Source organism: Esox lucius, chromosome 4 (genome assembly GCF_011004845.1).
Source record: "Esox lucius isolate fEsoLuc1 chromosome 4, fEsoLuc1.pri, whole genome shotgun sequence".
Lineage (NCBI taxonomy): Eukaryota > Metazoa > Chordata > Actinopteri > Esociformes > Esocidae > Esox > Esox lucius.
The window spans coordinates 14,494,568-14,509,091 of NC_047572.1; the positions used below are offsets into that span (position 1 = coordinate 14,494,568).

Below are 14,524 nucleotides of genomic sequence, written 5' to 3' on the forward strand. Positions count from 1 at the left end.
CCAGGTGTACGTTGTATCGAGCGGAGGACATCGATGACTCTGGGGATCCTCATCTTCTGTTGTTCTCAACACTTCACAACCACAGTAATCTCCCCTTTCAGTGGAGCTCTGTTTCAGACAGCAAAGCAGGAAACCGCTTTCGTCCTGAGGCACTTGACGCCCTCTCCCTCTGGTTGCAGGATACACAGAAAAAAACCCACTTCTGGATACTCAATGACCGAATTACCCATTTTTTCCCCATACAGCCTTATATCAAAATATTCCAATGTATGCTGACTTTGTGCATAAAGCACACTTCTGGCAAAACACAATTCAGTCATCCACGTTTTCCATATTCTGCAATGTTACAAACTTGGAATTGATTGATTGATTGATTGACTCCAAACTGTGTCCTACACAGTCTGAAAACGGTACGGAACCTAACACAAAACACCAACGGGAATGTGGGGGAGGGTTCTTGAAATTCAGGATCTAATTTGGGGTCCATTCAAACTGTTTTGGCTAAAACAACATTCTCCAGACCTCCAAGGGAGGCCTGCGTAACAGCAACAAGTCTAGAGCCCTTAAATAAAAAATAAAAATAAATGGCGGTTTGATTCATTCTTAATATTTCCACATGTATTTCGTCAACCCATATTAAATCCATAGTATGCTGGAAGATTAGTGTATATAGAATAATAAGAGGGAGAACAGTTCAGCCTGGTCTGTTGCAGCAATGATGATATACTCTAGTGTTGCGTGTGCCCAACTGCCTTGTCTGTGCTTCGCTCCATACCAATTCAATTAGCTTACACATCTGACACAACTGTTATGATCCTTATCATAAACCACACACCCGTCGCTGAGTTTACAAAGGAAGTAAATTAAGGTACCTAAACTAATTAAAGGCATTAGCGTGAGTGGGATCATACGCAATGTAAGCTATCAATGAAGGTAACTAGGAAATTGGTTGTTAAAAATCTGCGTTTATCAGGACTACTGATTATCAGGCCTACTGTCAGATAGTAGCTACCCTCACGGGCCACTTTATTAGGTACAACTGCTTTTTAACACAAATAGCTAAACAGCCAATGATGTGGCTGCAATTGAATCCATAAAGCATGCAGACATGGTCAAGAGGTTTAGTAGGTGTTCGACCCAACAATAGAATGGGGAAGACACTTGATCTAAGCAACTTTGACGGTTGGTGCCAGATGTAGTGTTTCCAGCATTTAATAAACACCTGACCTCCTGAAGTTTCTATGCACTACAGTGTCTAGAATTGAAAGATGAATGGCGCAATCGACAAAAAACAACCAGTGAGTGTTAGGACAGGAGAGAATGAATAGACTCAAGCTGACAGAAAGGTCACAAATGCTCTTAACAACAGTGGTTCGAAGAAGGGAGCATCTCTGAACGTACACCGCGTTGCACTTGGAAGTGATTGCAGGTAAAAATATGTCCTCCCCATTAGTACATAAGTATACCTAATAAACTGTCCAGTTAGTATATTCAAACTAAAACAGGTAGGCCAAATCCTGAGTGTTGATTGGCTAAAAGCTGTGGTATATTTAAGCAATAAGGTACAAGGGGGTTTGATGTATGCCTAATATACCATGGTTAAATTTGGTTCTTAGGCACAACGAATTGCAGAGTGCCTGGACACAGCACTTAGCTGTGGGATATTGTTAATGTATCAAAAACCTCTGAGGTGCCTTACTGCTCATATAAACCATTTACCAACGCAATTAGAGCAGTACAAAGTGATGTGTAAAATCTTAGCATTACTTTAGCATTACAAATGTCAAATGTGTAACATCTGACATTTGGTATACGGTCTCATTTATCAACCCATCAGCATTCAGGATTAAAACCAGAAGTTTTTTAAGAGACTGTATAGCATAGGTATGACATCACATAATTTTTCACTGTAATAGTTGCGTTGATAACTTGTTTATAATAGCAGTAAGTCACATCAGGGGTTTGTATTATATTAGCAATATACAGGACCATGGCTAAATGCAGAATTCAGGCACTCAACGATACATAATTCCTAAAACCTGCTATTATCCATGGAATATTGGCCATATACCACAACCTTCCTGCTTCATTAGAGAAAACCTGTTACATAATAAAAACATTATATAATGCCCAAAGGTGACATTTTACACATCTCGTTGCATCATCCTTTACTCATGTACCCATAGCGTGATGTTTCGTAAATGTCACTGAGGTAAAGTTGTTCAGGTGATATACTTTAGTTTCCTGCCATGTTATTGTTTTCATGTTTCCCAATGATATATATACACAAAACAGATTAATTGACCAATCTCATATCAATAGAGCTTATTGATTTCTCTATTACAGTGCATTGAGAATGATGTTATTTCTATCAGGCGGAAAAAATTGTATTAGATGTAATATCAGTTGGATTTGTGCTCATTTTTGTTTCATCAGACATGAAACTTACGAGGGAATTAATGCCAACTAATTAATTAATTCCAATGTAGTCGTTTTATTTTTTCGATAGAAATAATTTTTGGGTAACAGATTTGTTTAAAAAAAGGCCTCCTTTATTTAAAAAGGGAAGTCATATTGTTATTTGAACCTCTTTTTTAAACAGCCCTGGTCAAAAAAGCAGCATACATAGTCAAAGACAATAAAAACATTACATTAACAGTGAAGTGAGTGTATAGGAGAGTTTAAAAGAGCAGGTTAAAAAATGTGTGGTCAGCAGCCCCTACAATCTGTAAAAATCTAAAGCACATTACATAAAATACAGTAAAATACGTAAAAAAAGTTTATTGTAAAAATGTACAATACATTTTTGCAAATAACTTCTTCAAACAATAAGAACTAGGAGTGGCCTGAGCAGAGATAAAACTATATTAACAACGATGGGAGGTGTTGATTAAGATCAGAATATTGCCCAGCAGTGTGCAACCACCAGTGTGTACAGAACTGTGGCACTGTGGTTAACTGCCATTTGATAGATGTGCGTAACTTTCCCTGAGGATCTCCTCTCATTTAACTAAAAGGTGATTTAGGAATGTTGACCCATCCATTTGTCGGTTTCTGTACCTCCCACAGCAATGGCAACTAGAGCAGTCACAAAATAACATACTGAGAGTAGAAAAGACCCAATCACCTAAATAACATGTCATGCCGTCTCTGCTTTCACAGACCCAGGGAACACACATGCGCGCACACCCCCACACCCACACACAAACTGACATACACACAAGCACACCCGCACACAAAGTGCCTGGAATCTGTCCTTCAACAGTGGAGAACACAAGCTGTCATTTCATGCAATTGCAGTGGAAATGCAGAGTGCAACCAATCCGATTTAATAAACTGTGGAAGACGGTAATTGTGGAGGACAGCGGGGCAGAGAGGGTTGATATGAGGATGACTTAATATGCAGGGAGGCGTAGCAGACAGGGCTGGCCCTCCTCAAAAATACAAATCAAGCGTGGGCGTGCGGTGTGTGTGAAGCCTGTGTGTGTCTCAGATCTGACTAATGTGTCAGAACAGACCCATCTGTCCACCCTTCATCCCAGTGAGTGTGTGTGTGTGTGTGTCTGTGTGTCTGTGTGTGTGTGTGTGTGTGTCTGTGTGTGTGTGTGTGTGTGTCTGTGTGTTAGAGAAGCCAGCGTGGTGGCAGCAGAAGAGGAGACTCTGTACTCTGGAAGAGAAAAAAAACGACATCCCACAAATGATTTCCATGGGAAAAAATTTATTTCTCAATATGTGATTTCCAAACTTGTGGAAGTTTATCATGGTAGCTGGTGGCGACAGGAATACGTTGGGAAGCGGCGAAGTTAATGGCAAAAATAAACATACGGTTATGAGAGAAACAAAGTCAACAAGTTATCCACATGCACACGGAACATAAAACTGTGTGGCTTGAACAAGAGTAGAAATCAGCCAAATTCTGAATGTGACAGACCAACAGCCTGGTGAGCAGTCCTTTGAGATGTGGGTGGGTGTGGGGGGGGGGCGGGGTAATACACGGAGACAGAGACAACACCACAGTCTTCACAATAACTAAGTGCTGTATCTGAGAGGGACTTGATTATATAGAGCGACAACTATCCTTTGTCACAACTCAATTATTATCATTATAGCGACAGCCATTCACTGTCTTTATTAACTATCCATATCAAAACTGTGGGCCTGCTCTTCTTCTTTAACTAACTGAAGTTCAGTTCAATTCTGACAAGGAACATGATTCTGAACCCACCTAGCTATTCATTACAAATAACTTTTGAATGGATACAAAAATTGATTTGAAAGGATTGGGACAGCAATAAGTTAATACCTGTAGCTCCATGTTGTCTGATTGGCTAACTGGAAGTGTAGTAATGCCTAAACCTGTGTACTGACTTTCACTTCAGTGACTAATGTGTAGGAGTTAGAGTGTAAGGGTTAGGACTAAAGGTCCATTTGGGATTGCTTGATGAAATAAGAAGTAGCTGATACGTTACAATACTGGACACTTAAAATGACCAGCCTGTGTGAACTGAACCAGACATCTCATTTTACAAAAAATCAAAGAAAATTCAAACAAACATTGACAAAATGCAATAATTCATACAAAACACACATTTTCTTTAAAAAAAGACAACTATATACAAAAACCTATCTCCATTACAAAAATCTAGTCTTAAATGTTTCAGGAGAGCCGTGCTCGGGTGAAATTATCATTTGTCTTAAATCAGAGTTCATCCCGATTATTTACATGGTTTGCTCCAATTTGTTTTTGCCACATCATTTTGAACACTAACAGATGATTTCAATGGAGAAATGGTTTTGTGGTAACACTTTGATGGTGTAGAATGGAACTCACTAGAAAACACACCAGCAGACAGACAAAGTTACTTAATTGATCCACTCTGCTCACTATCTGTCCTTATCTGTCTCTGTCTGTTCTCATGGAATATCTTGTATTAAATTGGTACTAGTTGGTATTTGGCAGACAGAGTCCATGATTCATCTATTTGTCAATTTCCAAACCTTCTCTACGCAGTGGGAGTTCTTTGCCCAATACAGATTACACACACACTTACACACACACGTGCGAGCACACACACACTCAGCCGCTGAAGCTAATCCTGACAGTCCTGTTCTGTGCGATAGCTGAAGCTGGAATTTCCTTAGTGACTGAACAACTTGAGTGTGGAATATGTTCTCTCCCTTTCTCACTCTCCCTCAGTTCTCTCAGTTTCGTCAGTGTGTGAACACCTTTAGTGTGGAATATTCAGCAAGTCATTTTCTTTCAGAGCACAACTGGGAGAGGAAGATAAAAAAAAAAAAACTGCTAACCAACACCATACCTCCTCTCGTCCCCTCCTCTTCCCTTAGTCGTCCTGTTATTGTCATCAGGGCGAGTGCACGTGTGGACTGCGGGCGTGCACGTCTGTGTCTGCTGCCATGTTGATTAGTCACATTGTGGCAGTGCTACGGTCTCAGCTGACTCATCCACTGACAGGAGCCAACACCCAAGACCAATAGTCCGCCAGCAGAACACATACACACACCCTGGCCAACAGTCAACAGGCCAGGGGCATCCGACCTGAAAAGTCTCCCACCATCATCACTCTTCTTTAGTGCTTTATCTCATTAGAGGTGACGGTTCTCCAGCTAGTTGACATAACTACCTCTGTTGAATCTCCTCCCAGCCCCCAGAAGACACAAACCCCTTCGAACGCACGTAGCACTAAAAGGATGTCATAAATACCTGGATCATGGCTCAGATCCTATCAGGCCGATCTAACACTCACACACACACACACACACACTTCCAGACTCCCAGACGCGGGGCCTGTCCACATACAACGGCGACCTGGGTCATCTCAATGGGAAGATGAGAGGTTGATGAGTGGAGGAAGCAGTGACATGTTAACTTCTATCTATTGTGCACCTGTACGCTCATGTGACAAAATACAAGGGCCCTTGGGACTGACGCCGGGTCCAGGGAATCTTCCATCAAAAATACTCCATGCAGTAAGGCCAACTGTAGAGTTGAGAGGAACACACACTGTGCCTGATACCTGAGCTATCTGGACCCCCCAGCACAGAGCCCCAACCAACCCGCACACGCAATCCAAAATTCCCCAATCCTAAACCTAACCTTAACTCTGACCCTAAACCTTACCCCTGACCACTCCCTCTGACCCTAATCATATCCCGACTGAACTTCATAAAAATGCTCCCAACCCCCCCCCCCCCTCCCCCCCCCCCCCCGAGGTCAACTTTTCCTCGTTTTAATATCCTTGTGGGGATTTTTGGTCCAACAAACATAGTAAAACAAGGGACACATGGGCATTCGGACTGGTGCTTCAGTTAGGAGTCTGTTTGCCTGGTCCCAGTCCAGCGCCACGTGGGCATCGTTATGTTTCTCTGTGACGTGTTGTGGTGGTCTACAAGTTAGTACTCTGAACTGTGATAATACTGTAGTGAAAGTAAACTAAAACCGTGCTCTGTTAGGGCTCCTAAAGCACACCGGGGGTGGATTCATTTTGAAAACGACCTATTTCGATTTGTCTAATGGAAACTGTTGTTTTTGTATTTATTTTTTTGCAACTAAAGACTTTTGTTTGGTGGAATGAACGCTCCCCGGGACATGTCTATCATGCACTAGACAGCAACAGTTGGCTGTGACTGTAAACCCCCAGAGAAGATAAGGAACTAAGAACGGAGGGAGGGACGTCATGTGGTCAGAACAGGAGGACAAAGGGCAAGACATCCTACTACCGACCCTACAGGGTTTCTGTCAGTTCCGGTTCTCCATCAGCCCGTGGTCTGTCAGTAGGCGCTAGAAAAACATGGACTCGTTACCAGCTAAGTCCACACCATAAAACACAACCCAAGTCAGTGAGAAATCAACTCGTTCCTCTCCTCTTTTCAACTCAAACTGTAGTATAATTTTAATGGCTCCTGTCCTCTCCCCTGTCATACTTTTGTAGATGGTCATTTGCTCCACTCCTTCTGAAGACATTTATTCTCTCCTCGGTTCCTTCAACCTTCAAATGTTCTCTCTTCTCTCAGACTTTGTAGTAGATGTTTGCCGGGCTCTGCGGGGGCATCTCCTGTACGATGTATACAGGATGTCCGTAGTCTCCGCTCACCTTCTCGTAGTGAGGGCAGTAGTTATTCTCCGTTCGCAGCGGGATGATGATGTCACTGGGTTCCGTCCCTGCCGTGGCCCCGCTGCCCGGCAGCTTGTTCTGATTGGACAGCGTACTGAGGGACATTGCGGAGGGGCGTGGCTGTGCGTGAGAGTGCTTCCGGGCCCTCTTCCTCATCTTGATGAGCAGAATGACTAGGAAGAGGATGAGGAGGAGGAAGATAATGCAGCCGGCTCCAATGGCGGAAAACACTGCAATCTTCGAATCCAAGAAGCTGTCGCTGTTGGAACCTCCGGACCCTGACCTGTTGTCTGAGGAAGGAGGGGAGGAGGGAGGAGAGGGGCAGGAGGAGGAGAGGAGAGGGCAGAAAGCAGAGAGGAGGAGGGAGAGAGGGCAGAGAGGAGGGGCGGAGAGAGGGGAGGAGGGAGGAGAGGGGACAGAAAGCAGGAGGGAGGAGAGGGCAGAGAGGAGGAGGGAGGAGATGGGCAGAGAGGAGGGGGGAGGAGAGGGGCAGAGAGGAGGGGGAGGAGAGCAGAGGAGAGGAGGAGAGGGCAGAGAGGAGGAGGGAGGAGAGGGAGGAGGAGGGGGAGGAGAGGGGCAGAGAGGAGGGGGAGGATAAAGAGGGGGGATTATTTTTTTTACATGGGAACATATTGTTCATTTCAACTTCAGAAATGTACAGTTTATTAATTTTGTTTCCCGATAGCTGAACGAATGCCTCTGAAAACAAGGAATTCCTTTTATTAACATGATGTCATTTATTTACTGATGGTTTAATTTAATCAAGATGACCTTGTAAGATGTAATGTGTGGTCAGCGCCCAACACAAATGACATATAGGAGCCAAAAGGCAAGAAAAGTTTCAAAGTCCAGGCCACCGTTATACAAGGGAGAGGCTAACGGAGATATGCACATCTGAATCTGTTTTATCCCATTGTCTAGGGGTTCCAGGGAGGACGGTTCCTGGAAGACAGAGTGACTAACTCTTTGACAGACTGAAATCGGAGCAGAATCAAATCGGTTTTCCATGTATTCCATGCAGCTGTTGCCAGAAATCTTTCTCACAGTCACTCACTCCATGAAACCCAACCCCCCCCCCCACTGTCCATGACCCCCTGTCTACACCCCCCCCCCCCCAGCCCCTTGCAACTATCTATCAGTTCCATAGGTTAAGCTCTGTTGTCTTATGTTGGGTTCTGGTGAGTTCTCACCAGTGTTGCCTGGTTCTCCTGCTCCCGGCAGCTGGTTGTCCACAGGAGTGGGGCTGGTGTCTCCTCCCTGGCTGCTGTCCTTTTCTCTGTCTGGCTCCACCGGTACTACCGGCTCTGGTAGCACTGTGTTGGGGTCTGAAAAGAAGGGACACGATGTTATCTCCTCTGATACTGGTGGCTTCACTAGCAGCAGGTCTGAAACACATGACACTGTGTAAAACACAGCATTTCAAAGAAGAGATGCGGACATACGCAAAAACATCCACACACCCAAAGTCAGACACTCAGCAGTCTGGAGAGAAGACAACTGACATGGCAGAATGAGGTTAAGACAGTTATATATTCACTTTTTATTGGCATTCATTATTCATATATGTTAAAAGCCATGGTGTGTTATTTATAGTTCTGCCTTTAGCTCAGTCAAGAGTCAATGTTGGAGGTTCCATCAGCTGGAAATGGAACAGCGTTACAGGAGGAAACACAGTTCATCTCTCCAACTGTTGGTATTTCATGCTCTCGGCTCCGGAGTCTTTGAAGTCTTTCAGAAGTAAACATTAGTCTTTCTGCTGATGGTTTTACCGGGGACGTGTAGACAAACAGGGTGTGTGTGTGTGTGTGTGTGTGTTTCTGAGAGCATGGTTGGCAGACAGCCAGACTATCAGATCAATCTAAACTATCATGTCTTATCTGCATCTCCCCCTAGGGCAAGACTGCACCGCCGTGCGTGGGCGTGTGTGTGTGCGTGCGTGCGTGCGTCTGGTATTTCAATTATTTCCTTTGAGCTGTGCGTGTGTGTGGTGGTGTGGTTGGTGGGGGGGGGGGGGGGCTATAATTCTATTTTCACTCTGGTTTGGCCAAGAGAGATGGGTATGTGGAGTCTGAGAGATGGAGGGAGAGAGAAATAAAGAGAGACAGAAAATGAGAGAAAGAAAGAAATATAGGGAGAGAGAGCCAAAGAGAAAGATAGGGAAATCCACTTCTCCTCAGAGGATGATTCCCTCGGTCAGCTTGCTCTGCAGTTCACTAACAAACATCTAAACTACCAACACACCAAATTGAAAACAACAAAAGACATTTGCTGAACAAACTTGAGTGTTAGCATTTCTACCTAAATAGAAAATGTACATTGGCAGAATATCTAAGTAAAAGTTAGAAAAAACTAAGTCTGGAAACCGAAAGAGGAAAACAATGTCAATCCTAAAGGAATATGGAAATCATATTAAATTAGGTTTTGGAAAATATCTACAGATATGACAATTTTGTGTATGTACTTAAAGTCACCATCCTGAGAAGATTAAAGGTCAGTCATACTTAGCATGTGTAAAAGTCCTGTAAAAGTCAATATCTTGCCTGCTAGACCAGTTTGACATCATAATGTTCTGTTATAAATAGCTCTATTTGTGGTAGAAACTTTTTCCTGTGTCTGTGGGGATTTTCCTAATCCACCAGCATACGCCACTCATGTATTGACTTGTATAAGGCTTGGGGACTGCAGTGTTTGCTTACAATAAGAGGATCTGTAAAAGACAAAGTCATGAAAATGTCTCTACAACCCCAACCGCTTGTGTTAACGAGTAAGTCTAGGAAACACGATCATCGATGTGGTTTTCAGCACTACTCCTCGGCACCGACGTGTTAGTTGTGTCGGATTTCAAAAGGTTTTGGAAAGTGGGCTAGGACTGTTGTCCTAGCTTGTGGGGTCGCCCAAATTGTTGGCAGTGGGGATGCCAACATTTTTGAAGATTGCAGCAATCCTTCCCTATAGGCATTTATCCAAGCCACAGCTCATCCAACCACGAAGTCACAAGGATCATCGTGTATGAGGGCACATTCACTCACCTGGGGGGTCACTGCAGCAATATGAGATCCGGAAATTCCTGCTGACGATGTCCCCCCCTCAGTCGTTGCTGGCTAATTTCTTTCAACCATAATCTAAACTCTGGTAAACAGCTTGGCGCTAAGAAAGATGGGCGCAGGTCAGCCTAGGAGGCCCCTAATGATGTTTCTACATACAGTATATAAAGAAATATATTCTAATATTACAATGATTTATATGTTACTGTAAGTTTTGATGCCATTCATGCTGACAAAGCTAATTTGAATTGGAAAGATAGAGACGGAGAGAAACAAGGGTCTTTCATACTAGTCACCGTTGTATTGGATGGTTTCTTTTTGGTTTGTGATTTTCCTGTTTCTCCTCTTCCTCATCCTCCTCCATCCTCTTTATATTCATAGCTGTAGTGTAATTGAGGTTTCCAGTGGTCGTCAGCTCAACTCCAGTGTTGTGACTGATTCATAATAGAGTGTTTGAGCATGAGGGTGTGAAGCGGCAGACACATATGCTCTCTATCTGTTATAGACTATAAGAGGCTACAGACCATCTGATTTGCTCAGGCCTGAACCGAAGTGGCATTTGGCAGACTGAGCACGTGCAGTTGAGTGTTCTCTCATCTTGTGACCCAGTTCTACTCTGCATGTGCTGACATTTCCCTTCGCTAGACAGACGAAAGGAAGGACGCCAGCAGGATGGTGTGTGTGTGTGTGTGTGTGTGCGCAATTTTAAATATTCACAGCAACATCCTGCCATAGAGGAGGACTGAACAGGGAGGAGGGAGGATAGAATCTATGCTTTTACTGCTCTTTGGCTTCTACTGTAATCACAGAGATGTTCCACACACACACACACACACACACACTTAGGAGATGATATGAATAATGTATGATGATATCTGCATGCTAGGATGCTAAGGTCTGTGCAGTGTCAAAGTGGATGATTTAGTGGAGTCATTGTGACCATGTTAACCAATATGGTTAGCCTCAAGGTTGCATACTGAGATACAAACTGATAGGCAGACAATTTGGGGTCATACTAGTGTACCACTGGTCTGAATTGGCTAGCTGCTAGATTTTCTCTTGGCCAACCTGGTAGAATTAGCTATGATGCTGGTTGACAGAGTTGTATACAGAAACAAAATAAATAATCAAACATGTTTGCCCCCATCCGATCCCATTTGTTATACATCATGTAAATCACGTCATTTTCCACCATAGGGAAATTGGTAAACCATTTAATCATTGATTTCTGTAATTATCAATATTAAAAAGTATAGATATTGATTTCATTTCAGTTATTAACATAACAGAATTTAACAAATATATAAAAATGTCTTCCCCTAATATTTTACAATATGCTATGATTATTACTATTGGATCCAGCAGGGTTGAAAAAGGCTGAGGAAAGACCTTTTCTAAAAACCTTGATCTTCATTTTAAAGGTGACTGCAGTCCTCTTCTCAACACCATAATAGTAGTAACTCCATGTATCAAAGGAGAACGTATACCCCACAAGGGACTGAATCTCAAGTCGTGAAAACATTTCAAGAATTCGGGGTCAATAACTCAGCTAATTATCTTGACACATGTCTAGTGGTGATGTAGCTGATTGAAAATCAGAACATGCGGGTGGACTTTGGATCATGACCCACCACATAAACTACTTCAATTGGCTGATAAGGGCCTACTTACCGGGTATAATTATCTGCTCAGCCAGTCGGCTCCTGGCATCCTTGCAAATTTTGCCAAGATTGCCAATAAAAAATCTAGCAACTAGCTATTTCAAACCAACAGTTGTTATCAAAAGTTCATGAATTTGGCCCCTAAAATATTAAGTGGAGGCTCGTTTTTGTCCCCTTGGCTACAGTATCTCACAAAGGTGAGTACACCCCTCACATTTTAGCAAATATTTGATTATATCTTTTCATGTGACAACACTGAAGAAATGACACTTTGCTACAATGGAAAGTAGTGAGTGTACAGCTTGTATAACAGTGTACATTTCCTGTCCCCTCAAAATAACTAAACACAACAGCACATTAATGTGTAAAACCGCTGGCAACAAAAGTGAGTACACCCCTAAGTGAAATGGCCAAATTGGGCCCAATTAGCCATTTTCCCTCCCTGGTGTCATGTGACTCATTAGTGTTACAAGGTCTCAGGTGTGAATGGGGAGCGGGTGTGATAAATTTGGTATTGAATACACATGCTCAGCGTCATATCCAGAGGTTGTCTTTGGGAAATAGACGTATGAGTGCTGCCAGCATTGCTGCAGAGGTTGAAGGGGTGGGGGGTCAGCCTGTCAGTGCTCAGACCATACGCCGCACACTGCATCAAAGTGGTCTGCATGGCTGTTGTCCCAGAAGGAAGCCTCTTCTAAAGTTGATGCAAAAGAAAGCCTGCAAACAGTTTGCTGAAGACAAGCAGACTAAAGACATGGATTACTGGCACCATGTCCTGTGGTCTGATGAGACCAAGATAAACTTATTTGGTTCAGATGGTGTCAAGCTTGTGTCACTTTTGTGAGATACTGTATGTGGTAGACCTAAGCAGGTAAATATGGAACAACATGGGACATTTTAGTACGGCTTGGAGGAATGTATAGTTGCGTCATGGTGTTGACGGGTGAAGCTATGAAGCCGTTTGTTTGTTTACCTTGTCCGACCTTCATGACCACTTTCATGGTTCTGGTCCTACAGACTCCTCCCTCTCTGTTCTCCAGGCCTTCTACTGAGCCATTGGATGTGGCTGGAAGAGAGAGAGAGAGAGAGAAGAATGGTTTTAGAAACACATCATCAAACATATTGAAAGGAAACGAGAGAGATTCCAAGGCAGAAATAAGTAATCAATAGTCGGGAGCCTCAGACTGTTCGCAGACACAATATAAAACAATTGTTAGTTTTTGCTGAGGTGAAAAAAGTTTTTTAAGGCCAACAGTCCTCAACCCTGAAACCTCCAGACTTCACCACTATTCAACCATTCCTCTGTTTACTCCTCCTGATCTCTTTTTCTAAGGTTTAACTTCCCAGGGCAAGGTTAGACGAAAATGAGCTCTTTGAAGATAGAGCTGAAAGCAGCCTGAATAATCTGGCTGAAGGAGAGAAAGAGAAAGAGAGAGAGAGAGAGAGAGAGAGAGAGAGTGCAAGAGCGAGATCGTCATGCTTTGAGTTGTATATCCGCTCAGGGACAGCAAACCCCCCCCCCCCCCCCCATGTTAACTCATTTCTGTCATCTAAATGTTCTCTTCCTTCAGGCTTACAACACACACACACACACACACACACCCTCTCAGTCATTCAAATCTAGTGTTCCTCCAGGGTGACTTCATAGGAGCTCTCCTAACTGATGTTGATATGATAAGTTAGATCTTAGAGGGTTGCTTTTAGATAAGAGGCAGAGTACAAAGAGTTGCGTGGCTCATACTGATTCAGCAATTTTTCTCAAAACAAAACAATTCTCAGGATGGCTTATTTGAGTGTTTCTTAGGAGACCTCGTTATGATTCTGCAGAAAGAATTCCAAAGTTCAAATCCATTCTGAACACTGTATTCCCAGAACATCTGAAGATTCTAACTGATAAGTGCTAAACAATTACGTAATACAAATAGTTCTTCTTCTTTTTTGTTGTAAACATCAAGATATATGACTGTTCTACATTCCATATTCCAAGTTAAACTAACACACAATTATATAAATACAGGGTGGATTAATAAATACTATACAAGCTGCAGCATAACAGAATTACAAAGTTCTCAAATAAACATACTACCAGCAGCTATTGTTATGTCTACAATGTCAGAATCCACTCTAACCAGACATTTCTCATCTGCCTCTGCCTCTAAACATGTCTTAAATGGAGAAATTGAACGCTAGCACTAGTTTTGACCAGGGTCCATTGATTAAAACTAGTGCACTATGTTGGGAAAAAGGGGCCATTTTGGCCACTCTCCCTGATGCAGGAAAGACACAGCTACAGTCTGCTATATGAGTTTGTAATCAGATCCAAGCTCTCCTCTCTCCTCACCCTGATTTTAATCCAAATCTGGATAGTCCCATTATTAAAGAGCGTGTTCGTGTTCTGCTTGGGAAGCGGGACGTTGGGGAATTGGGGCTTCCTGGACTGTCAACAGAGAATAACACACAGGAGGAACGAACACAAGCACAGACACAGACACAGACACACAAGCACACCATCACATATGCACAGAGCTGTAAAATTCAGACGAAGAGCGGGAAGACAGGAGGTGCAGATAGGACAACAACAAAGCAGAGAACAGCATGGACTAACACATCACCAAAGAGCTGGGACAACAAACACCTGCTCAATAACTGCCAACACACACAACAACAAAATGAACACGCAAACACA

General features: G+C 43.0%; 1 protein-coding gene across 1 annotated transcript in view; it reads right to left on the reverse strand.

The window, feature by feature from the left end:
- Positions 1-2,766: 2,766 nt before the first annotated feature.
- LOC105024434 (ephrin-B1) overlaps positions 2,767-14,524 on the reverse strand; it is a 60,506-nt gene continuing 48,748 nt past the window's right edge. The window contains exons 3-5 of the mRNA XM_013133508.4: positions 12,812-12,904; positions 8,324-8,458; positions 2,767-7,423 (exon numbers count right to left, since the gene is read on the reverse strand). Coding sequence (XP_012988962.1) covers positions 7,029-7,423; positions 8,324-8,458; positions 12,812-12,904 — 623 coding nt within the window. The 3' untranslated portion in view covers positions 2,767-7,028. The remainder of the gene's footprint in view (positions 7,424-8,323; positions 8,459-12,811; positions 12,905-14,524) is intronic.